Source organism: Xenopus tropicalis, chromosome 1 (assembly GCF_000004195.4).
Source record: "Xenopus tropicalis strain Nigerian chromosome 1, UCB_Xtro_10.0, whole genome shotgun sequence".
Classification (NCBI taxonomy): Eukaryota; Metazoa; Chordata; class Amphibia; order Anura; family Pipidae; genus Xenopus; species Xenopus tropicalis.
In genome coordinates this window covers 107,442,647-107,470,014 of record NC_030677.2, presented here as the reverse complement: position 1 = coordinate 107,470,014, position 27,368 = coordinate 107,442,647, and the positions used below count along the sequence as shown (strand labels likewise).

The 27,368-nt window shown below is 38.5% G+C and overlaps 1 protein-coding gene across 2 annotated transcripts; it reads left to right on the top strand.

Moving 5' to 3' along the window:
- The first annotated feature begins 18,347 nt into the window (after nt 1-18,347).
- Nucleotides 18,348-26,998, top strand: xpa (xeroderma pigmentosum, complementation group A). Of its 2 annotated transcripts, NM_001016736.2 has the most exon segments (7): nt 18,411-18,489; nt 20,613-20,770; nt 21,650-21,760; nt 23,232-23,337; nt 24,742-24,907; nt 25,935-26,052; nt 26,812-26,993. In NM_001016736.2, coding segments are annotated over 6 exon segments (798 nt in total). In that variant the 5' UTR covers nt 18,411-18,489; nt 20,613-20,622; the 3' UTR covers nt 26,961-26,993.
- The last annotated feature ends 370 nt before the right edge of the window (nt 26,999-27,368 follow it).

Sequence of the window (27,368 nt, the reverse complement as noted above, 5' to 3'; positions counted from 1 at the left end):
ATGAAACTTAAAATGACTGGGGGGTGCCAAATTTTAGGGTCTCCTCCCAGTGATTTTGTTTACTTACCTGATTCTTCTCAGTGAGCACTATGGAGTGATCCTTTTGCAACTTCTTCTGTCTTCAATCGGGTGCGCATGCATAGTAAACTGAAAAGCCAAACTTTACAAAAAAAGACATCTTTTTCATTGTATTACACATGCACCAGCCCCAGGGTAGCAAAGAAAGAAGATGAGGAGAACCCAGAGCTGGAGCAGTTTTCTGCCAACAGGAGGGGCATTAGGAAAATGACTGCAATCACTAGGGAGTGCCTAACAACTCACCCCAACTTAAGCTTCAGGCATTTTGTCATCCTAGCCAGCCAGTTAGAGCATCAGAGTGCGCTATCATTGCTAAGTCATGATTTTAACAGTATAAAACTGCTACTATAAAGAAAACTAAAAGACAAAATAATTAACGCAATCTGAAACAGTGCTCAAAAGAACACCAGGAAGTACTTAGAAGAGCAAGAAACTGTTTGGGTGGGTATATGTCTGGACATTTTGCTATGTAAATATTTTTGACACATTCAAAAGCATTCTCTACATTAAAAAAAATCTTTTTTTTCAACAGCAAGAGAAAGACTCTGAATTCTCATGATATATATGTGCTGCTAAAGTCTCTATTAGCAGAAATTATGATGTGATGACGGCTTTGCATTGCTGGGACACAATAATGAACCTGAATATAACCAAGACACATTTTTTACAGGAAGTAACAATGAGTGTGGATAGACTGAAATAGGTAACGTGTCTTCCCATTAATCAAATCTCCATCAGACAGCCCTTTGCCACAGCAGTGTGAACGTGTGATTGTGGGAGCAATAATCATTTTAGTTTTCCCAGCCAAATCACTTCTCATCTACTGAAAAGCCTTTCTTTATGCCAGCAGCATGAACACAGAGAGAGGAAAGCTGAACTCTGTCACCATTGCTAATAACCATTGTTCATCAAAAGGCAGACTTAATGGAAAAATGAAAACCATTTACCTGCAGGTTGCCAACTGTGTAAAACTATTCCTTCCCCACTGTGTGGGTGGTCTGTCAGCCAGCATTTATTGTTCATACATCCACATGTGTGAACATCAGTCACACATCAGTCACAATTTATTTCAGTGCCAATTCTAGATATCCAAAGAATGCTTATACTAAATATCGTTTACCAGGAACTGGCCATTATATAGTGAATAATGTACCCCCTATATTCAAATATAAGGATATTATAAGTCACCGAGGAGTTCCATGACCATATAAAAGAGCAAGGCAAAGTGCTTTTTATAGAGGTCATGGAATTCCAAGGTGACTTCTAATTAGTGTCATATTTTACAAATGCGGTGCGTTATTTTTTATAATACACAAATGTCAGCAAGTCATCTGATAGAAATGACTTCACTGATTATAACTGATGACATCACTAAGCATCATTTATAGGGATATAATTTACAGTACATTCATGGCTCTTGTACACAGGTAATTGGATTTAATTGTCCTGAAACCCATTACCAAGCATAATCCAAGAATACTAAAGTAAATAAGTAAAAAGTAAATAATTTCTTTTGCTCTGTAACAAGACAATGCTCATTACTCAATATTTGTCCATCCATCATATATTTATACAAAACGTGTTTTTGTAACCTTTCAATATGTTATAATCATTTTCACCATAGCGTTCCAAGTTACAAAATCACCCTGAATATTCCCATTGGGAGACCCAAAAAGGGTAAATGGTTTAGAGCAGGGGTCGGGAACCTTTATGGCTGAGAGAGCCATAAACACCACATATTTTAAAATGTAATTCCTTGAGAGCCATATAATATCATTGGCCGCGAATGCTGCGGGGCAAGGTAGGGCGGGTCCGGATGCCGGATGCAATGCGGAGGAGGGCGTGGCCTGCGCTCGGCGGATAGAAGACGCGTTCTAAGGCAGGCAGGTTATATATAGGCAATATGGTTGAACGTGATGGACGTTTGTCTTTTTTCACCCTAACTTACTATGCTACTATGAGGGCGTGGCCTGCGCTCAGCGGATAGAGACGTGTTCTAAGGCTTAGAATACGTCTTCTATCCACCGAGCACAGGCCATGCCCCCGTTATATATTTCTTATTAAAGATTTGGCAGCGAGCCGGATGCAGCCATCAAAAGAGCCACATCTGGCTCCCGAGCCATAGGTTCCCTACCCCTGGTTTAGAGCCTGAAATACTGATGGTTGGGTTGAGTTTTTAATGGCTGTCCTACAATGAAATTTTGATTTTGTAATTTTGTAGTACAGGTAAGGGACCTGTTATCCAGAATGCTTGGAACTTGGCATTTTCCAGATAAGGGGTCTTTCTGTAATTCAGATCTCCTACCTTAAGTCTGCTAATAAAATTATTTAAACAGTAATTAAACCCAATAGGACTGTTTTGACTCCAATAAGGATTAATTATATCTTAGTTGGGATCAAGTACAAGGTACTGTTTTATTATTAGAGAGAAAAAGGAAACCATTTTTAAAAATGTGAATTATTTGATTAAAATGGAGTCTATGGGAGATGGGCTTTCCATAATTCTGAACTTTCTGGATAATTGGTTTCCGGATAAGGGGTCAAATACCTGTATGCTGAAAAAAACATTTCCTCTGAGGGGGCACTTAGCATATTTGCACCAGTAAAAACTGTGGGCATAGAATACTTAAAGGGTATATTTTCTTGTTTTTTTCTCTAATATAACCAATATCAGTTTCCCAGCTAATTAGGTTTTTAACCTCTAAAAACACTGAAATATTGAAGTGTCCTTTATGAGTGTTTTCTTGTGGCTTCCCTTGCAGTGGACCACTGAGTTAACGCAGCCCAGTCATTTCTATTGGGTTGTACTTACTGTAGCACAAGAAAGAAGAGATGCAAGTGGGACACATTAAACTGCATTCCACAATTTAGCACTTTTTTCTGCACCACAAAAAATAAACTGGTAAGAACTACAGGGCTGCATTAACTTATGCATTCTCCAGTGGTAGAATACATGAAAGATCCAGCAAAGAGGCATGCACAAGCAAACACTCAAGTGCAAAGAGCCTTTATAGGCTTTGTAGGCCTATCCGTAGCCACTTTTCAGTTGGTCTTTATTTTTAATTTGTTAAAGTTTTTTAAAGTTTATTAATCTTCTTCTTCTGCCTCTTTCAGCTTTGAAACAAGTATTCCTCTGCAGGGGTCCAAATGTAACTTTATTGTTATTATTACTTTCTATTCATTTCCTAGTCTCATTTAAATGTCTGTCTGGTTGCTTTACAGTAACTTTGAACTCTAGCAACCAGATAGATCCTAAAATTCCAAACTGGAGAGCTGCTTAACAAAATGCTTCAAAAACCACACAAAATAACATTAGATTCAAATTGTCTCAGAATATCACTGTCTACATTATACTGAAAGCTAATTGAAAGGTGAACTACGGACACAAGCTTTGCACACTGCTTAGCAGTGATTTTGTCTCATTGCTACAGAATAAAGCTGATAATTAAAGGGGTTGTTCACCTTTAATTTAACCTTTAGTATAGTGTAGAGAGGGTGCCAGACAAATGTTTGGAGTGTTCTGTGTTCTCTTCAGGAATAACGCCCCCTTGCTCACTGTTTTGATGTGGCTTATATAACTGATTAGCATCCCCCATGCACAGCAAATAATGTTAATAAAGTATAAGAATACTACTGCTTAGACCATATAACAAAAAACTGCTATACAGAGAAATAATAATTGTACTACAATGTACTTTTAACATAAGCAATTTGCATTAAATCTTGTTAAGAATTATGCTAAAGACATGATGCCTTGGATATACTGTCTGTCACAGAGTTCATGTGACCCTTTCTTTGTCTCATTTAATTCTCGTCATGCTAACAGTGACTTGTTTGCTTTTGTCTCAGACAATATGGTCTGCTTTGTTGCTCCTGACTTGCACCTGCTTTCTCATTGTCAGGGTCACTGGGCAAGTGTACAAAAATGCCCGGTGTTTCCAATTAGAGCTATGCAAGTGCTGTTTAAAAAAAAAATTCCTTGAAACAGACAAGCTACTTACTAAGGAAGTTTCAGATAAAAACAATTGGTGTTTGTTTGGCTAAGTCTTATGAAAAATGTAGCGTAAACAGTTTTCATATTTCACCGCTGACTTTCTATTATGCCTTATTGTTGCGGTGCATCTGTTGTAACATACCACACACATTTTATCAATTTGTTTGGTAAGTCTTGCACTCATGTGCATACAGTATGTATCTCAGAAATAGATTTTCCTTTGTAAGTCAAAATATTCCCAAATTTCAAAACATCGTGAAATACATAAGAAGTTCTTCTACCAGGTGGCAATTTTGCAGTTTGACATTTTTACAGAACTTGAAATTGAAATAGAAAAGGGAGATTTTACTGATCAGTTAAGGGTTTAATTAAGGGCAGAAGTTTACAGGGATCTCTTCAGGGGGACTACTGACATGAAAAAAGGTAATAACCTGGCCTTGGAAGGCACTTCATAGGGGAGGCAAACAGTGGTAAAGCTACTGTACAGCAGTCCCCGCAGTCATGGGGGGGGGGGTGGGGCAGAAGACAAAGTAGTTGGTAGTATGGTAGTTTCCTCACCCTAACCCCTCCAGAACGTGAAACTTTTTATTATAACTATTATTGATGCAATAATACTGTATATGGCATGCGCCATAAAAAGCAGAGCGATTCCTATACCATTAAAGGACACGTAAACCATACATGTATATAAGTTGGGCACATCCCCCTCACTCAAACTACATCATTTATATTGCATATATCCCCTCCGTTTGCCAGCACCATCACATTTTCCTAAAACAAATAGCAGCTTTCACCCAGCGGCCATTCTTCCTCTGACACATCATCAGTAACATTTAAATCTGCAAACAGATTTACACAAAGACCCTTATTCAGCATAAATTTCATCAACATTGTAGACTTGCATAGGCAGAACTTATCCTGATAAAAAGTTCTGCTTTGATTAAGTGCTGTAATGGTTAAGCTGAGCTCAGGAGAGGAGGTTAGGAGAAAAATAGGAGCAGAATTTCTATGAAAACCAACAATGCCATGTGTTCACTGGCTGCTGGACTGGAGGGTGTGATTAGCAATCTGAGGTGATAAGAACTGAACATGCTCAGTAGCCAACAGCTAAAGTAAATTCCTGAGGTAGGCACCGTGTGGGTTAGAGGAGGAGAAGGAATCCTAAGTGATTAAGGGGGTTCTGCAGCCTTACTATTAACCGTCAAAAGAGAAGGAAAGGTTGAATTACTGTGGGGTGCCTTGTTAGGCATCCCTATTGATTATATTCACTTACCTTATACCTTGGGCTGGTGCTCCTGTTAGGAAAAAACTAACCGGCCTGGGGTACATGCAGGCAAGCAATCCTCTTCCATCTTTTCTCTTTGCACCGGCTGCACGTGCACAGTAAAGTGAAAAGCCACACTTTAACAAAAGATAAACACCCCCTATTTCAGCACCTCTTAACACTACAGTATTAAAGGAAATTATTGTTCTTTGCCACAGCATTGCATAGCCCAAATGAAATCGCCTATCATTACTTCCATAGCAAAGCACAGAAAGTCTCAAAGTGGACATTTCTGAGTGATATGTGCCTGTTAACACCATCTGCCAGAAGCACAGATGCTTTATGAATTGGTGACTGGCAACTTTGGGCTTTTTAACCACTACAGGTCATGGCAAAATGCCCTCTTTGCATTTCCATGTGATTGCATTTCCCGCTTCTCAGTCCTTCCTGCCTTCCATTCCAAATCAGACACTGCTGCGCCTATTGACACTGGGGAACAGGGGTTCCCTTCGTGCCCTGAGTCAATAGGGACAGCACACTTGCAATAAAGAATCATGCACAAACATCACCCACACACCAGAAATGACGGCAGACAAACTACCATGCAATTACATGTGATCTGTGACAAAATGCAAGCACATGTGGAGGCAATTGTGTCAGGCGCAATACTGCTTGTGGCTACAATGCTGCTTGCATTGGGTAAGAACTGCATTATTGGAAAAAAACATGGTGACTGCACTTGAAATTGCATTTTGCCCACTGTGTTTGTGAATGTAATTAGGCCCTATTGTGTTACGTAAGGCTTGATCATTAAAATTGAATGGAAAGAAGGGCAACTGCTGTACTATAACATTTATCTGAAAAATCTATAACACATTTTGTGGCCTCCAATCCAATTCATTTGACTATAAACCAAGAATGGTCAAGACTTTTCTTTTTCATGCTTCATATTATTTCTGGATTCGTCTTTCTTATACCAGTTTACGAACTAGTACAATGCTTATTTTCTGACTCCATTACTATAATTATACGGGTCTGCCTCTGTCAGCCTTTCTAAAAGAGAAACCTTATAGGTTCCTCTCCCAGGATTATGTTTCTATGTTGTTTTTCTCCCTTTCCTACCAGAGTGCTTATTGTAATTTATTTGTATAGCAGCAAGTTAGACAGCACTTTACAACAATTATGTAACAAGCAAGGGTAACAGAACAAAAGTATTTGCATGAAACAGTAACTTAGAGGGTCTTGCTGAAAATTGTATGTACGGTTGATAGATGATTATCCTTTATGGATAAATCCAAGGTGTTTCAGATGGGCCTTTTTAAACTGGGGGTGGTATTAAGGAAGCATTTAAGGTACTGAATGGAAGGAAAAATCCTGGTCTATGCAGGGCTAGACCTTTAATTTGAGCTACTCAGGCAGGAATCAAAGGTCCATCCTTTGTTACTTGCAGGTGACACGAAGACACTGGCTAAGGCTGGGCAACAAGGACAGTAATGGATGGATCTTTGTTGTGGTTCACAATCAGAACTTTCTGTCAGAAAAGGGGACAATAAATATAATGATTTATAGCAATTGAACAATGAATCTATTGTGAATTCTATCTTTATAAATTGTGCTTAGTTGTGTAATCAGTGGCAACTACTAATGTCTTTATTTTACCATAGGGATACATTACTTCTTATAGTAACAAGCAGTATTAAGTGATTCAGGAAAAAATCAAGAAGTGTTTTCATTCTCATTTTGAGGATAAAGTAGCTGGGGACTTTTGCTTTTTGATGAATTTGTAGAGTATTCTCAAAATGTTATATTTAATGGACTGCTGTTTTGTTTTCAACCTAATTTACTTTGGTCCATATATAACTTTCTCAGATTGTAAAGTCATGTCTAGGTCAGAAATATGTGTAAAAGTATACAGAAGTTGATTCTTTATTGAATCTGATATGAAACAGTCATCAAACAATCAGTAAATATAGATCCAGAGAAACAGGGCCACTAAGTTACAGGCTCATAAAAATTAAGTTTCCAAACTTTTAAGGGGGCCCAGCAGCTTATAGTTATGCCACTGTATAAATACCTTCTTGTTCAGTCAGGGATCCAGACTATAGTAGACAAAAGCCCTATACTTTTGTTGCATTCTTGCTTTTTAGACTAAGATGTTCCCTTTCACTCAGTAACAGTGTAAACCATTTTAACAATCAGAAATGAATGCGCCTTTTTTATGATTAACATGTAAATGAACTAGTTTTTGAGGCTAAAGAATATAGTATCATTGTATGTTTTTTACTATTATCGTTTTTCATATGGCGGAACCTGATGGGCCTGTTTTCATATTTCTCTGTTTCTGTGGCACATAATGTAACAAATATGCAGAAGTGGCTGTTCAGTAAATAGTCAACATTATTATCATGGATTGGAATGTATTTAGATAATTTAACAAAGAAGATGCACCGGGCTCTTTATCATTTACCGCAGTTCATAAACCTTGCAGCCCCAGCTGCAGCCTGAGCCAACATATACACATTTGCCATTACTTACTAAAATATGTGCAACTGTTTATAGAATCACTAACAACTTTCTGAGAATCCCAATAAATTCTCACAGTGTACATTGTTTTCTAGCCTTTTTCAGTCAATGCCTCTGTTGTCTAGTAATGTGGTTATTTGAAGGCTCTGTGGATGACAGCCTTTACACCTGTATGTGAAAAAGAATTATTTCTATGGGATTTGCACATTTGCCTTTGCTCTGTGGGGGTGGATATACTTAGTAGTCGAACCTGTCTTTCTGCTTCATTTATCATACTGGAATGATATCATGCGATAAACAAGCAAGGGATAACAATAAATCACAAAATAAGGGTTACAGAACAAAAGCGTTTGCATGAAACAGTGGCTTAGAAGGCCCTGATGAAAATTATACATATGGTTGTTAGAGATGATGATTACGTTTATGGATAAATTGAGGATGTTTCAGATGGGCCTTTGAAAGTTGCGGTGGTCTTAAGGAAGCATTTGAGGTACTGAATGAAAGGGAAAAATCAGGCCTATGCAGGGCTAGACCTTTAATTTGAGCTACACAGGCAGTGCTCAAACGTCCATACTTTTTGTTACTTGCAGGTGACAAGGAAGCTGGCTGAAGCTGGACAGTGCTTTAAACATCAGGGTACAAAGGGTTTCTGTACTATAAGAACAGTAATGGATTGATCTTTGTTGGGGTTCGCAACCAGGCCTTTCCATTAGAAAAGGGGACAATAAAATAATGATTTATAGTAAGAGAGCAATGAATGTAATGTGAGTTCTATCCTAGTAATATCTTCATTTTACTATAGGGATACATTATTAAACAAGCAGTAGTAACTGATCCAGGAAAAAATCACTGAGTTACAGGCTCATAAAATGAGATTTCCAAACTTGTAGGGCAGAGTGAAGCAACTTCTTGCTATGCCACTGTATAAATACCTTCTTGCTCAGTCCAGACTATAGTAGACAAAAACCCTATACTTATTTTCCATTCTTGCTTTTTAGACTAAGATGTTCCCTTTCACTCACTTACAGAGTAAACCATTTTAACAATCAGAAATGAATGCACCTTTTTATGATTAACATGTAAATTAACTAGTTTTTTTAAATCTGAAGAATATAGTATTATGGTATGTCTTTAAACTATTATACTTTTTCATATGGCAGAACCTGATGGACCTGTTGGCCTGTTTTCATATTTCTCTGTTTCTGTGGCAGATAATGTAACAAATATGCAGAAGTGGCTGTTCAGTAAATAGTCAACATTATTATCATGTATTGGAATGTATTTAGATAATTTAACAAAGAAGATGCACCAGGCTCTTTATCATTTACCGCAAATCATAAACCTTGCAGCCCCAGCTGAACCCTGGGCCAACATATACACATTTGCCGTTACTGACTAAATCATGTACAACTGTTAATAGAATCATAAATAACTTTCTGAGAATCCCAATAAATTCTGACAGTGTACATTGTTTTCTAGACTTTTTCAGCAATTGCCTCTGTTATCTAGTAATGTGGTTATTTGAATGCTCTGTGGATGACAGCCTTTACACCTGTATGTGAAAAAGAATTATTTCTATGGGATTTGCACATTTGCCTTTGCTCTGTGGGGGTGGATATACTTAGTAGTCGAACCTGTCTTTCTGCTTCATTTATCATACTGGAATGATATCATGCGATAAAGAATGAAAGCTAAGCAATTAGGAAGATCTCCGGGGTGCTGAAAGCCATGCCTTGAAACTGAATAGAAGTTGGTATGCAGGAGACATAGTATAAACGTGTAATGGCAAAAAAAGGCATAGTTCCATGACTAAAGATTTGTGATATATTGTTTTTTTTATTTTATTTCATTTTCATTATTGCTCCATAAAATGAAAAAATAGTCATACTACTTTTTAAATGTTTTTTCAAAAACATTTGTGAGATGCACCACATCTTCAGCTGGCATATGACCATTTAGTTACAATGCCAAATTAGGTAGTCGTTAAGGACTAAAATAACTAAATTATGTGTTTACTATACCACAGTTTTAAGCTCAGGTAAATCTGTGTATTTTCAGGGATCAATAAATGAAGTAATTTACTCAAGAGTTTAGCATCTAGCAACCTCCACTCTAGCCTTTGAGACCGCTGAGAAGATGCTTTTAGCTTAGTTTGCCTTAACATGCATGGTTCGACCAGGTGAATTGGAAGACAAGGGACAATATGTTCTGAGAAGAGGCCACCCTGTGGTATGAGTAGGTTTCCAGGGGCTTGTTTTCCTGCTCGGGGTAAAATGTGGATGTAGCTTGAATGTGAGCTACAGTATATCTGGTATGGTCACAATTGTCACCAATATATCTTTTATAACTAACTTCATTTTTGGTTAAATATGGTGAAAACTAAAAAGCAAGTAAAAAAACTAAACTAGACTGTCTCATCAATAGGCAGTTCTAAAACTTGTAATGTTGATCCTTTCTCTAAATCAGTTCCAGAGGGTCTGAGGACATCCAGGGCTGCTTGAAGTTGCTCTCTCTCTCCTGAATATTTCAGATGGAACTGTGGCTCTGGACATGAACCAATACATGGGTCAATTGACAGTTCTTTTGTGGCAGGGGATTTGTGTACTAAAGCTTCACAAAAAAAGCTATGTTTTGTCTAATTTGTCACTTAGCATTAGGTAATGTGACATATATTTTTTGGACCTTTCATTACTCTGTGAATATTGCTCATAAGGGAAATGCAGCAGGCTTCCAATAGCTCCCTAGGGGGTAAAGCACAAGACAAAGTCACATGAAACACTTTGTTGGTTGTAACATTTAGCAACACTAATCAAGGAGTACGCAGACTCCCCAGACTCCACTGTTTAATCAGCTGAAAAGGCTTTCCATAAATGCCAAAAAAATGCAGTTCATCTTTTGGGGGTGCTTAGACCCCACATGGCACTCATTTACAAACAATGAGCACCTCTGACCTTTGTACGTGTATGGTTACCATTTTGTTTCATATTTCTTCTCAAATGATTCTCTGTGACTTACTTCAGCACTAAGGCAAAAGTGTCCAGTGTTAGTAAATGAGTGACACTGTTAGTAAAGTTTGATTAAGAAAAGACCACCTGCCTTATTGCCCTTGTGCACATAACACCTACAGGCCAGGGTAATATAGTCTTAGATTTTAAATCTATTGCTTAGTAAGAGTTTGTTCTATTTTTCATCACAAATAAAAGGATGGTGCTTGGTAAGGAAAAATAACTGAAACAGAAAAAAATATTAAAAATATACTAATTTAAATGGAATGCTATTTACTCAGTTTTGTCAGGCTTGTTTTACATATAACACCAAGATTATCTAACCCAAGGAAGGCCCAATGCAACTACAGGTATGGAATCCATTATCCAGACACCTGTTATCCAAAAAATCTGAATTACAAGAAGGTCTCCCATAGACTCCATTTTAATCAAATAAGTCAAAGTTCAAAAAAGATATTTCCTTTATCTCTGTAATAATAAAACAGAACCTTTACTTGATCATTACTGGTGACAAAACAATTCTATTGGGTTCTTTAATGTTTACATTCTTTTAGAAGACTTAAAAAATGGTGATCCAAATTACAGAAAGGTCCCTTATCTGAAAAACACCAGGTCCCAGACATTCTATCTAGATAATAGATCCTATACCTGTACTACTATAAATGTTTTAATTATGGTGAGTTGGAGTGGTGAAGATGGGCCTAATGGGCCTATCAGAATATCTTTATACATAAAGATAAACATTTTGTACCACCCTCTATACAAGCAAATAAATCGACACAACATAAGTGGCGCAAAAGGAATGTATAAAAAGAGCGATACATAGTAAAATCGATTGGCAAGTAGCTCAATGATTAGTATAGATATTTGCAAACAAAACTGTAAATATCTGAACATGCTGTTTTTGTGCAGCTTTTAGTAATATCAAAAGAAAAATAACCAACTTAAAATTAGACTCCCCAACAACACCCTATAAAATGTATTTACTGAACCAACCTACATGTAACTAAGGCTTTATCAACTAAGCAATGGCATAATTTACCATACAAAGACTTCACAAAGCTGCAACTACGTACAGGGTGGACTGCACTAGTCAAAAAGTAGATAGCTGCCATCAGAAGTATAAAAGTTAGTAGCACAAACATAAGGGAAAAAACTTCAATAAAACATATATTCCTGCTCCTATTCATTTTCAAAATAAGTTGAGCCAGCAGCTAGCTACACGTGGTTAATTTTTCAACTCTGGGCCAATGAAGTGAACCCATGGGAACCTGCGCAGTGCAGACCCGTTAGGAAAGTATTATATCCAGGTTGTGGTAGTTTACTTTATTTTCCAATTTTAAACATATATTTTCCACTTGCTGGCAACATAGAAGCCAAATCAGTTTCAGTTGGCATAGATTCTGCATTTCTGCAAGTTCTTGTATATTTCATGGGGATTGCACACAAATTTTTCTTAATTTGCATTTGATTGCTGTAAATCGATGTAAATATTAAGAAGTGTATAAATACTGTACTTTGCTAGCTACCTTAGGCAAGCAGGCTGGCAATGACTACATATTATGTCCCTTCTATTGTGTTATTATTACATTGCATGAAATCAGAAGGGGGCGTGTTCTTCTAGCTTAGGGTACATGGTGTGATCCATGTGTTTATACATATGAATCATTTTCTTCAATAAATCAATGAACAAACATTATATTTTTGTTTAGCTGAGTTATTACGGAAAATTATACCCCCAGAATGAATGCGTAACTAACAGATAGTTTATAGCATGCTAAGTGACCTATTAAAGAATCTCACCAAACTGGAATATATATATATATATATATATATATATATATATAGATCAGTAAATATTGCCCTTTTACATCCTTTCCCTTAATCTCCCATTTAGTGATGGGCTGTGTGCTCCCTCAGAGATCACATGACCAGAAATAATGAAGCTCTACCAGGAAGACATGTTGTAGCAAAAAAGAGAACTCTGTCCAATGATTGGCTGATGTGGCCTAACAGTATGTGTGCCTTGGCTTGTTTGTGTGCACTGTGAATCCTATGATCCCAGGAGGCGGCCCTTAATTCTTAAAATGGCAATTTTCTATTTAGGAGTACCCAATAGCACATACTACTAAAAAGTATATTTCTATGAAAATGGTTTATTTAGATGAAGCAGGGTTTTACAGATGAGCTTGTTTATGCAGTATGTTTTTATAGAGACCTACACTGTTTGGGGGTATAGTTTTCCTTTAATATATTATGGGTTATCGTTTTTAGGACTTGCATAAAAACAGATCACGTTTTAGATCATATTTATAAACAAGTATTTAAAATTAAAAGGGCTCACAAACTTTCTAGCGCTACTGTAACTTCATGTAAGATGGCCATTTTGAATACATACAGCACTTATATTGCAGTGCCACCCACTGTAACCTGCAGCACTAATATCCTCCTATTTGTGTCTGCAAGTTACCCTCCCATTTAGATTGTAAGCTCTACGGGGCAGGGACCTCCATCCTCTTTGATTCTTAATTTATTGCAACTGTACCCCGTATTTATTATTATACTTTGTATTTATCTATTATTATTTTAATAATCTCCAGTTGTATCAATCCATTGTTCTACTGTACAGCGCTGTGTACATAAGTAGAGCTTTATAAATAAAGATATACATACAAACATACATACATTGCTTAGATATTTTTTCGCATGGGACCTGTTATTTAAGCTTTCTGGATAAAGGGTTTCCAGATCATATACCTGTATAACAAAATAAACACATATAATGATCATGTTTTAAACCATAATTCTCAAAAACTAGTTGGTGGTGTGATGGAAAGAAGTAGCACAATTCTCTTCAACCTTTCACAAAGTCTGTATGCACACCTTGTCTAAATAAATTCTTAGTCACTAAAGGTCTCATGTCATTTTTTTAAACCAAGGCAGACTGACTCCTGCTGCTGTTTAGAAACATAATTAAGCACACATCTTGCTTCTTTCCATTTTAGATTAATGATGCCAACATATCTCAGTGTTACCGCAAGTAAAAACGTATAAAACATATGAGCCCCGTGTGACGAGCACTGGATAAAAGTAGGAAATAATGTTATGTTGCAACACACATTTCAGTTCTGGGTGACTGGTATGTAGGTCTGCCAGTCATGTGGCTCCAGAGTAAATAGAGGCTGTTGCAAGACATTCATTATGGTATCTGTCACTGACAGGCATAAAGGAAAAAATGACACAATGATAAATGGTATGCAAATTATGGCTCTGGAGTGTAGCTACTATGTCTGGGTCACATTCTCTCAGTTATACTGACACCTGCTGTAAACTTCTGCTTATGGCAGTTTCCTTATTTGTACTACAGAACCTGCAAGGGACATGTTTATCAAAGATCATGATCAATATAAGTTGCGGTGACGTGGCAACTTCCATACCAACTCGAGTGTAAAGGGTGCATCTGAGATTTAATCTGGTTCCCATTTAAAATAAAGATCAACAAAACTGGCAACACTGTTTGCCTATTTTTTGTAGCTTTTGTAAGGATATTTAAAGGTTCGGTGACATGATCTGTACGCCAGCCTCGGCATGGGATTCGCCATGCTGTGTGTGTTTTTCAACGTAAATGACATGTTGCACTGCATGCATTTCAACATGTAAATCTCAAGGCATTGAGTGTGGCATGATGCCCTTTCTGGGGCTAATTTAAAGCATTTCCAAACTGCTAGTCAGTGCCTGGTTATCTTGGTCTTGGGCATGTTCCTGATTTCCTGGTTTTGACCTTTGCCTGATTTACCTTCCCTTCTCCACTGCTGACCTTGGCCTGTTTTCTCGCTCAAGAACCTTTGTTGCCTCCCTCGACCCGGATCTGTCTGACAAAACCTCTGTCTCATCCTTGTGTACTACGCTATTTGGCGTCACTGGCTACACTTCACTCCTTTGCTCCCTGTATCAACCCCAGGCGAGTTCTAAGGCAGTGTGAGGTGCTTTGGGGGTCACTGTCAAAAACTTGATCCCTCCTGGTAAGCCTTACAGCTTTGTTCCTTATGCGTTCCGACACAGTATGACCAAATGCAACAAAAAAAAAACCTTATCAAGCACCGATATGCAATGGCCCTATCTGCACACAGAATGTGACAAAATATCTCAGGGACCAGGAGATTCTCTGAGGCACAAAGTATTTTCTCTTCCAAATCACTTGTGCATTTTCGGCCAAAATCTGCCCCTGGTGAGCACTGACAAGCAGTTGCCATGTCTTTCAGTGCTGAACTTGGGCAGATTGGCGGTTGTCTGCTGACAAGAAATACCAACCTTAGGCAGCAGGTACTGTAAAACATGGCTGAAGTGAGCTGAAATTCATTTTATAATATTGTTCAAAATTGTTCAAATGCTAGTGAAACCTTTGATTTACCGGAACACGTATTCAAGATGAAGTTTAGATACAGCAGGTTTACCTCACTTTGAGTGGGGAAGAAAAATTAAAAGCAATATGTAAAATCAGGAGATTTTTAATGGATTACATTTTGAAAATGTTGCTTTGTTTTGTGGGAGGAGTTTAACACTGAAAAAAATTGTATTGGTGATAAATCTAGGTTGTCAATTGTAAATATCTTTTTATTTAGGTTTGACAGGATATAACTTTCTGAATGGAATAACAAAGTTGTGTCATCTTACTACTTTAACAAGGAAAACCTTGTTCTTGTCTAATTATTTTGCAGTACATTCAATTATTATACTATAATTTGTCAGTTATTAAAGTGCAATGGTGCCAGTTAGTGATGGGCATAATTTTTCGGCAAGCATGGGTTTGCTTCAAATTTCCGCATTTCGCCCCACCCTTTTCTGCTGATTCACTGCACATGCTCTGTGCTGCTGTCAGTTACTGAGCTAAGGGACGACTCACAATATACTATATATAGAGAGAATATAAATGTGACTATATAAGGCTGATTAGTAAATAATACAGATTATTAGTGCATGGCAGCTCTGAAACTAGTGCAATAAGCAGCAAAATTTAATGTGAACAACTGATCATCTTCCTACTTCTTTGTGCCACTTGCACATGAGCAGCATAGTGTAAAGACTATCTGTAACAAAAAAAACAACTGTGCATGTGTCAGCCCTGGGATCTCAAAGAAAGATACCTTGGGCCAGTTCAGTTTTTTGCTAACAGGAGCACCGGTCCGAGATACCAGGTTATTTCAGTCACTGGGAGTGCCTCACATTTGGCACCTCCGTTTACACCTCTTGTAGGAGCCCTTTTGGAGGATCATTAGCAGGGATTTGCAGCCTATTGTCAGAGGACAAGTTTTTGATTAGCCCTATTGTACAAAAGTAAAGCCTCCTCTGCAAATTTTGTTTTAGCAGCAGTGCCCACTTTTTTTCAGGGTTTAGTTCTTTAAGTTATGAGCTCTTCCACTATAAATATATATCATCCCTAAAAGATATGCACCATACTCACTTTACGGCTATCTGATGAAGAGGGCTGCAATTTAAAGAGTCAAGTTGTTTTATTGCTCTGAGCCTTTCATTAGGCATAAAGAAGCTTTGAGAACCTGAGTTGGGATCCCCATTATTTTTACTATCCCACCCTTTTTATACCCCTTTCCTTAGCGCTCCCCTTCCTCCCTCCAACCTTTGCTCTACCACCTTCTATTTCCCCACCCATGCCTGGCAAATCCTTGTTCTGATGCAATGCTTTGTACATACAGATACAATTTCCTACATTCTCCTTTGTTTAGATTTAATAAACATTATAACATGAAAATAAGGTAAATAAATTGCTCCCTTTTTTCAAAATATTGTTAAAAACATGGCCAACTTGCACTTAAAGGAACAGTAACGCCAAAAAATGAAAGAGCTTTAAAGTAATAAAAATATAATGTACTGTTGCCCTGCACTGGTAAAACTGGTGTGTTTGCTACAGTAACACTACTATAATTTATATAATAAGCTGCTGTGTAGCCACAGGGGCAGCCATTCAAGCTGGAAAAAAGGAGAAAAGGCACAGGTTACATAGCAGATAACAGATAAGCTCTGTAGAATACAATAGTGTTTTATCTGTTATCTGCTATGTGCCTGTGCCTTTTCTCCTTTGAATGGCTGCCTCCATGGCTACATAGCAGCTTATTTATATAAATTATAGTAGACTTTCTGAAGTAAACACACAACTTTTACCAGTGCAGGGCAGCAGCACATTATATTTTAGTTACTTTTATACACTTTCATTTTTTGGTGTTACTGTTCCTTTAAAATAACTGTTGAGTTTATTGGGAATCCTAGATGGCATTTGGAGGGGTCTAACACCTTTGTTAAGGTAACAAAATTAAGAATGTACCAGTGAATAATGCTCCTCTAAATACAGAAGGATTGTGCTTAAAAAAAAGTTGTTTCAAACTGATTTATTGAGAAATTTTCCCAAAACCCCACTAGTCCCGCCCATCTGTTCCACTTCCTGGCTGGATTCTCTGGATGTGCAGGGGAACTGGCAGCTCTCAGTACATGAACCAATCAGCAGCTAGGCTGACCTGATAGGGAACTAAAGCCTGTTTGTGTGAGTGCAGGGCTGTGATTGGCTATCCCCCTCCTACTACTTAGATTGTAAGCTCTATGGGGCAGGGACCTCCTTCCTACTGTGTCTCATACCACATGGCACTTATATATATTTATTTATTATATCACTTGTCCTCCCTGTGTGTAATTTTGTAAGATTGTACAGCGCTTAGTACCCTTGTGGCGCTTTATAAATAAAGTTATACATACATACTGTGCTTCTGGCATGGACAGTTAGGACACGCCCACCCTTCATTTCAAACTTGGACAGAGAAGTGATAGGATCTATAGGGAGCTCCAATAAAGGGGCCATTGTTACAGAGAGGGTTAATGTTTAGCCCAAAGGGAAACCAGCACCGTATATTATTCATAATTGCCTACATTAGGGTTTTTTCCCATTAATCCAATATGTCCCCATTAAACAGAAGAGAAACCCTTGCCATCATCTGCCTGCACCAACACTCTTTGGAGACCTGGAAATTTCTGCTGCAGAACCAACAGGAAACCCAAAAGTACATGAAGAGTTGCCTTTGGTCTGCTCATCAATTGTGAAAAGGGTGGCACTGTTTGCACAAAAACACACCGGCCCCTCAGAGTAACAACACACTAATTTCACCTTGCCCTAGCGTCCACAGAAATGTTTCCCTTTGCTGGACAAGGCAAATGCCAAGCCACATGTCGCTACAGTTATTTATCGCAACCAGGAAAAAAACATGTTTCCAGAATTTTTGCTCCCTGGCACAAGTAGCTTTTCTGGGCAGAGCAAAAATGTATGTAAAGTCTTAAAAAAAACTCTTCTTCAAAAGTATGAGCGATTAAAGTAGCAAAATCATGGCTGACTGCAGCGTGTTAGTGTTCCAACTTGTACTTGCGCGCCACTACCCACAATGCACCTCCGTGCCGCGCCGCTCCCCTTTACGCTTGCAGTCGTGATGTCCCATTAACGCGAGATCAGCCCTGTGACGTTTGAGGAAACCAGCCGGCTGGAACCCAACAACTGGACATTTAAATAGCGATCAGGGGCTGTCAGCTAATGAGAATCGGCTCTGTTCCTCAAACAGCGCGTCTTTTGGGTGTGTATGGCACTGATTTCATAATGTTGGTATCGGAGATGCTTATTTATCGCTTCCACTTGTCATAGTGTTTTCTGATTTGCAGCAATGGCGGAAGAGACGGGTGTCCGCCAATGTAGATTTACAATAGCATAAGACAATTATTGAAAGCATATGAATATGTTTGCAAACAATAATACTGCACTTATACTGTAATGGCACCCACTGTGACCTACAGCACTTACATTTGCCTATTTGTGTCTGTTAGTTACCCCTTCCATATAGATTGTAAGCTCTACGGGGCAGGGACCTCCTTCCTCTTGTGTTTCTGACTCTTATTGCAACTGCACCTTGCAGGGCCGCCATCAGAAATCACGGGGCCCCTCACAACACAATTTTCTGGACCCCCCTCCTCCCACGCCCTGCCCCCCAATGGCCCCTCCACACAGACATTGGTAGCCAGGGCCTCCTAAAACATCGGTAGCCAGGGCCCCCCTAAAACATTGGTAGCCAGGGCCCCCCAGCATCCTCCAGTTACCCCCCTCCCCGGTCCTCCAGCTCCCCCCACAGAGTTCTTTCCAGCATTCTCCAGCTCCCACCCCCCCAAGCATCCTCCGGCTCCCCCCCAGAAACCTCCAGCTCCCCCACCAGAGACCTTCCCAGCATCGTCCAGCTCCCAAACCCCCCAAGCATCCTCCAGCTCCCACCAGGCTCCCTGCTGCATTTGCACAGCACCCCCCCCCCCAGAATCCACCTGTGGCTTGACCCAGCTCAACCCCCAGTGACTTCCTCTGGCTCCCCACCCCAGCTACTTACTCCCGCCCTCCACCCCAGCTACTTACTCCTGCTCCCCTGCGGCTTCCTCTGGCATCCTCCAGCTCTCCCACCGGCAACTTTCTTCTTCTGCATCCTCCCCGCTGCATCTTAACATTTTAAAAGGTTGCGCCCGTGCGTAGGGATGCACGCACGGGGCGCAACCAATAAAATTTCCCGCTGGCCACCAATGGACCAATGGGGCCCGGGCCCCCTTTAAAGCGCCGATCGTCCGGGCCGTGGACCACTGTCCCCCCTATGCCCCCCTGATGGCGGCCCTGGCACCTTGTATTTATTTGTATTTATTGTTGTACTTTGTATTTATCCATTATCTTTTGTATTTATCCATTATCTTTAACCCCCTGTCTGTATTAATGTATTCTACTGTACAGCGCTGCGTACATAAGTAGCGCTTTATAAATAAAGATATACATACATACATACAATAATCAGCAAACAAGAGAAGTAAAATATATGTTAATTAATAACCATAATGTGAAATAACAAACGTCTCATTCTGGCCTGCTCGGCCTTACAAGGTAACTGCTTTTAACTGGGGACAGATCGTATAGGTTCCAAAATATATGCTTTGGATGTATTTATGTGCACTTTAAAGTTTCCATCTCATACCATGTGCTATGCTGAAAGGTTACTGAAAGTAAAGCTAAAGTCTTAAATTTAATTTAGACATGATTTATGTTGAATTCAAGTGAATAGCAGCCCAGTTTCTCAATAGATAAGGTAGAGCCTAGGGGACGAGGGTAAATATGATGGAAACTGTAGAAAGCCATAAACTATATTACTTTTCATTCCTGTTTGTCCCAAGCCAGAATAGGTTTGTGTGAAATTGGCACAGAAACACCAACAACAGTGTTAAACAGTATGGGGCTGATTTATCACATATTGTGAATTATAAACCGTTACGTTTGAAGTATTTGTTCGATGGCATAGACTGCATTATGCTATCTGCATGTTTTTGTTCCCTCATAATGCAGTATGTGGTGCACCTATTTATTGCTGAATTAAAGTCCAGTGCCACCAGACCTAAATACAGGTTGTGCCGGACCTAAATATGCTCCCTATTTTGCATCATCAAAATTTGCATGAACTCAGTTGTGCTTGCAGTCCTAAATTAGAAATTTAGGATCTTTCCGTAATTTGGATCTCCATAGCTTAAGTCTATTCTATGAATATCTTTCATAGAATAATGAAATAATTCAAATTGTTTAGCCTTAAGGTATGGTGATCCAAATTACAGGAGGAAGATAAACCCTAGGTCCCAAGCATTTGTGGTAATAGATCCATTTTATTTACTATTATATCTCTTTCAGACATACCAAAATGGATCCAGAGTTAGTGCAAGAAGCTTGTAAGGAAGAAGAGAAGATACTTCCTGCAGCAGTCCGAGCCAAGATAGAGCGCAATAGGCAAAGAGCACTTATGCTGAGACAGGCCAGGCTGGCCTGCCGGCCCTATCCCACTGGTGAAGGTGAAAATTTAGAATGGTCAGCATATGAATCTTTAATTCTTAATACAAATATGGCCTGTGTGTCTTTATTCCCCTGTTTGCTTTATGTGCTCATAAAGATGATTTCTTAGTTGAAAAAGTTATTTTGTTTGTTAAAATCTGTATAGGTTTATTTTCATGCATACTTGAACGTTGCTGAAAGTTATAGAGAGCTTGTGCAGCCCAGTGGCTTAATAGCAGTATTCAGGTCACAGTGTGACTGCTGAAGTTTGTTTTTTTTTTGTGTGCATTATGTGACAGTGGACAAGTAGAATTGCATGTTCACTGACTGTAGTATGCCATGTCCAACATAACTTCATTTACTTAGAATAGGGTGTAGCAGTTTGCTGTCAGCTGCTAAAGGTGCTGCGGCAAGTAAATTAAAAGTGACTTTGAGGCCCCGATTTTAATTGTCAGATTCAACAATTAGGTCAAAGAATGCTAAATCATGAATACTTGTATTCTAAGAACCCATGCAACAAGTTGGCATCAGTGGTCCTGCAGAGGCTAAGATAAACTTTAGGTGCTTACTGCAAATTTAGCATTACCAATAAGAGCACTTTATTTATGTCTGCTAATGTTGCCAACTGGAGGCAGAAAGCTTTGCAAAAAGGACTCCTGCTAAAAAACAAAACAAAAAAAAAAACGGGTGAGGGTGATTATATACTAGTAATGGAATTATCTACCTTACAAAGACCAAACATAGAGTACCTTCAGTTTAACCTTTTGCCCTGTTTAGCCCAAGAAATAACAAAAACCATAACCCTTTTGTCTATCATCAGCCCAAGCCCCATTCATTGCACTTATGTTTAAAAAGATTGTATTCTGCCCTTTTAAATAGTTTCTCCTTTCCTCTGACAGGTATTTCTACAGTTAAAGCACTGCCAAAGGTAATTGATTCAGGGGGAGGATTTTTTATTGAAGAGGAGGATGCGGAGGAGCAACATGTTGAAAATGTGGTTCATCAACCTGGTAAAATATGTTCATCTATATTTACCATAAATGATGTGTTATACAGTGCTGAATGTAAACCAGTGATAGTGTTACTTAAGACAGAGACAAGTAAAAAGCATGTGTCACAAGGAGCTGACACAGGAATCCCTACTACAGTATTTGTGTAGTAGAGAAGGGTTTTAGTTTTGGCACCAGAGAGCAGTAAGACCAGTTAAAGGCATGCAGTGTTCCACCCAAACCTGCCTTCCTCTACATTTTATGAAACATTATTTAAAGGGAAACTATTGCTTAAATTTAAAGAGTTTGCTTCTAATCTTTTAAAACAAAGCTTAGGGACCATCTAATGGTTGTATTTTTTTTTTCCAATTCTGATTTTTTAGTGCTAAAAGTTGCTAATTTACTAACAGAGATTTACTATGTGACAAAATATCAACAATTCAAAATCCAAAAATACTCCATCTAAAACTTGTCAAGATCATGTAGAAGTCAATGGCAAATGTACCTTTCCTTCCCTGAAAGATCTTTCTTTGAATCTTTAGAGGATTTTTGGCTCTGGCTTCTGTGCACTGATCGAAATAGTTATAGTTATTGTGTGACAAGTCAAAAAAGTCTCAGTTTTCAAATTTAAATAAAAAAGGAGATTTTGTGATATTCACTGTTAAATCCTTTTCTCTCAGAACTTCTGTGGGATACGGGGACCATGGGGGGGGGGGGGGGGGGGGGGGGGTATAGTATGTACCAGCAGAAGGCAGAACACTAGAAGAGGAAGAAGACCCCGCCTTTCTGCTACTATACCCCCTGTCACTTCCTTACACTGCCAGTTTTTTCAACAAGAGAATAATAAAATAAAGTAACCAGAACAATGTACGTATAGGCAGAGAGTAGTCCGGATATGCCCACTTCCATGGTCCCTGTGTCCCTCAGACGTCCTGGGAGAAAAGTATTTAATGTTAAGTATCACAAAATCTCCTTTTCTTTTGCCAGTGTCTGTGGGACACAGGGACCATGGGGACATACTAAAGCTGTCCCATTATTTATATATATTTATCTATATCTCCGTAGAGGAGCACTCCCTAAACTAATGCAGCAACTTGCCTGAGTACTGGTAAATATCTTAAATAGAAAAGTATAGTACCACACTTAATGGAAATACTTGTGAAAAATCTGTGATGTTGCTTCAGGTCCAAGATTGAGGTATTGAGTTGCTTCAGGTACAAGATGAGGCGGAAGAATCCGTCTCTTTTTGGGACATAGGTTGGAGCCTCAAAACCTTTCTTGGGGGCATATGAAAGCTTAACTGAGGTAGCGTAGTTCATAGTTCAAATGAAGTTCTTGCCCTGAGGAATGTGATAAAGACCTTAGATTGTGCAGGGACTGATGTAAATGATGTATAATCTCTGTAAAAGTGCTGTGGAAATGGGTCAGTACTATATAAATGACAGATAATAGTAAAGGCAAGAACCATTCACTGAGAACTTGTCTTACGCAGGACCTGTTTTGGAATGTGATTATCTAATTTGTGAGGAGTGCGGCAAAGATTTTATGGATTCCTACTTAAGCAATCACTTTGATCTAGCAGTCTGCGACAGTTGCAGGTAAGACAATCTATGTACAGAATGTGATTCTTCTACCAGATCAAACACAATTGTATATGAGAAAAGATATAAAAGAAGAAAAGAGAAATTACCACTTTAAAAAAAAATCTTTGAAGTAGCTAGGTAAGAATGAAATAGTTTGTTGTATACCCCGTATTATTGCACCGAGGAACCTGTGTTGCCCCTTGTTAATAAAAGTAATAATTGGCATCCAGAAGGCTCAGAAGTGCTGAGTCAACAGCTTTTACCGGCCAGTGTATGGCATACTGAGCTCCCAATATTTTGAGAATACAGGTATAGTACCTGTTATCCAGAATGCTCAGGACCTGGGGTCTTTTTGTAATTTGGCTCTCTATATTTCAAGTCTGCCAAAAAAAAAAAAGTTGTTAAACAATAATTAAACCCAGTAGGATTGTTTTGCCACCATAATGGATCTGTGCAACTTATTATCAAGTACAATGTACTGTTTCATTATAACAGAAAAAAAGGAATTCATTTTTAAAAATTATAATTATTTGATTAAAATTAAGTCTGTAGGAGGTGGTCTTCCTGTAATTCAACTTTCTAATTAACGCATACCTGTAAAAATAAGTTTTATATATATATATATATATATATATATATATATATATATATATATATATATATACAGGAAGTGTTAACCTAGTTTCTTCCTTAATTTTGTCTGTGCTCACTGACGTAACCTACTTTTCAAAGACGCATGACACCCCAGGAATGCTACTATTTTATTAGTGTTATAGCTTTTTAAGATCGTACTTTAATAGAAGGATGTTTTATTAATAGTATTGATATATATGTTGCTTATTTATGGCTCTGACACATGGGGAGATTAGTCACCTACAACAAATCTCCCTTTTGGCGGGCGACTAATCTCCCCGAATTGCCATCCCACCGGTGAAAATGTAAATCGCTGGTGGGATGGCATACTCAGCGGCACGATTTCAGTGAAATTGCGGAAGTTTCCTCTCAAGGCAACTTCCGCGATGTTACTGAAATCGCGCCGCCGTGTATGCCATCCCACCGGCGTTTTACATTTTCGCCGGTGGGATGGCATTTTGGGGAGATTAGTCGCCTGCGAACAGGGAGATTTGTCGCGGGAGACTAATCTCCCCATGTGCCAGAGCCGAAATCGCCTGCGCAGCGTGTGCCATCCCACCGGTGACTTAAATTTTCGCCGGTGGGATGGTAGTTTGGGGAGATTAGTCGCCCGTGACAAGGGAGATTTGTCGCGGGCGACTAATCTCCCCGTGTGCCAGAGCCCTTAGGTGTTACATTTGTGTTTTCTAAAATAGCTACCTGGTCAAAATGATATGATTTCACTGATTAGATAAGGTGTACAATGCCTCTGTTAAGCAGTGTTTTTTTTGCCTTCCCCCTTTATAGAGATGCAGAAGAAAAGCACAAACTAATAACACGTACTGAAGCCAAGCAAGAGTATCTACTGAAAGACTGTGACATTGACAGAAGGGAACCAGTTCTAAAATTCATATTAAAGAAAAACCCTCACAACTCTAACTGGGGAGACATGAAACTTTACCTTAAAACACAGGTATATAATAACAGATACTAATATCTTCATGGTAGGGGCTTTGTCTGACTATATAGATGATTTCTGGTAACAACAACGTGTGCCCAAAAACTAGTCAGCCTATGGAATATCAGAATACCAATATCAGAATACCTATTCTGCTTCATGTTTAATAAAACAAAAGATTTGGACATATTGATGTTTAAATGCAGGTGAAGTGTTACATCCTTCAGTATAAAATACTGATAAATGTTGTCAATTGTATGCGTGATCCCACAATACATCCTTATAGATGGAGAGAATATAGGGATCACTAATTTGTGAAAGGTACACTAACAATTTAGAGGATACATAAACCCTGAAAACAAACGAATGTCAATTTGCTCAAAATGCTCTTCCAAGTTCTTTTGCAATTTACTTTTCTTTTTTTAAAATATTAGATATTTTAGACAGTTGTAAACTCTTGATGTAGTAACTTTTGTAGCAGCCCCTAGTGCTGGTCATTTTTAGTCAGTCCAAGAAGAAATATTTCAGTTCTATTCTTCTTGGTCAAGCAGTGTCGGTGATGCTTACAATACAATACAGGTTTTTAGACTTCTTGTATTGACTTCTGCTAAATAGCTTGTCTCAGAATATCAATGTCTATGCCATACGGTGTTCAGTTCTACCTGTTCTTCCTTCCAAGGGACTTTAATGGCCCTCATAAAACTAATTTTGAAGTATAAAACACATCTTCAAACTATTACATTATTATTATTAGGCCCACTGTTTTGAATATATTGGATAGCACTGTAGTAGCAAGGTGAACATTAGTTTTCTCTCCTGTATGTATATCTTTATTTATATAGTGCTATATGTGCTATATAGTGACATGATGTAATAAAAGTTTGTGAAGCAAAAACATCTATTGAGTTTAGTGTCCCCTTTAAAAAAAAAAAAGGCTGTCATATTTTTATTTCTAAATCTTTTTTTTTTTTTTTTTATTGCTTTTAATACGAATAATAACAAGATGGCCACCTTTCCTTACATTTCATTCACTGGTCTGCAGGTTATTAAACGTTCACTAGAAGTATGGGGCTCTGAAGAAGCTCTTGAAGAAGCAAAGGAAGTCCGAAAAGATAACAGAGATAAGATGAAACAAAAGAAGTTTGATAAAAAGGTTAAAGGTGAGTGCTGGTTTATATACAATAAAGTGTTTTACTATTGGGGTAAGCATATCAATAGCATTTTTGAATAAATAAACCGCAACATTGACTTGTCACTATTAAATCCATCAGATTTAAGACAGGGGAGTGTGGGGTGGGGGGGGGGGAGGTGTTGTATGGAATAAGTTGTAAATATGCAGCCAGGAAGAAATTACATTTAAAGGCCAAATTGTTGTAGGATACTCTGTCATAAAGCACATGCATGTGAGGAAACATGGCTGCCACAAAAGTGTATATGGGCACACCTGGGCCTTTGAAGCAGTTTAGCCTGGTGCATTATTCTTTGAGGAGATAGCACTCCCCCAAGCAAATCTTAGCAAAGAAAAAGGTACTGAAAACAATTGCAATGGGGAAACTAGTCTCTTGTGTTTAAAGTGTGAAAAAAGGGGTATGACAAATTAAACACAAGGGACTAATTCCCCATTGCAATTGCTTTTCAGTGCCAGTACCTTTTTCTTTTTGCTAAGAAACATGGCTGCCCACTTCTGCAGCTCCTACCCTATGCGCTTGGCATAGCTATGGCGAGGGCATCTACACATGTGCCCCTAGCCTAAGAAGTCAATTTGAACTTTACCAGAATAAAGCTGCTCTATACTAATGTGCCGCCACTGAAACTTAGATTAAAACCTGTCAAATATTAATTTAGGGTGAAAAAATAAGTTGTTAGACATATCTGTCACAGTTTTATTCAATGGGCTCCTTATATGTTTCACTCCATAGAATTACGTCGTGCTGTGAGAAGTAGTTTATGGAAAAAAGAAGCCAGTGGCCACCAGCATGAGTATGGGCCAGAAGAGCATGTAGAGGAAGATTCATACAAAAAGACATGCATAACATGTGGCTATGAAATGAACTATGAAAAAATGTAATATTTATATTTTGTAATAAAATATGGAACTGCATTTACTGCTTCTTGCAACTGAAGGCCTTTTTAAAAATATATGAAAATATAGAAACGCTTCAACTGACCATATATGGAGCATGATGCTGGGGCCACTTTTTTTTACTTTAAACTTTACTTTTGCTGCCTGAAAATTACTTTATACAATGACCTCTTTTGGCCCAATGCAGGTTTCAGGCCAGCTAGAGGCAGTAGAGACACTTTACTCATGATCGATCACCCTGCTTGTTTATCATAGTACAGGTATAGGACCCCTTATCTGGAAAGAACTTTCCCATAGTTTGGATATCTCCCATACACTCCATTTTTATCAAAAACATAAAAATTTTTAAAAATGATTTCCTTTTTCTCTGTACAGGTATGGGACCTGTTATCC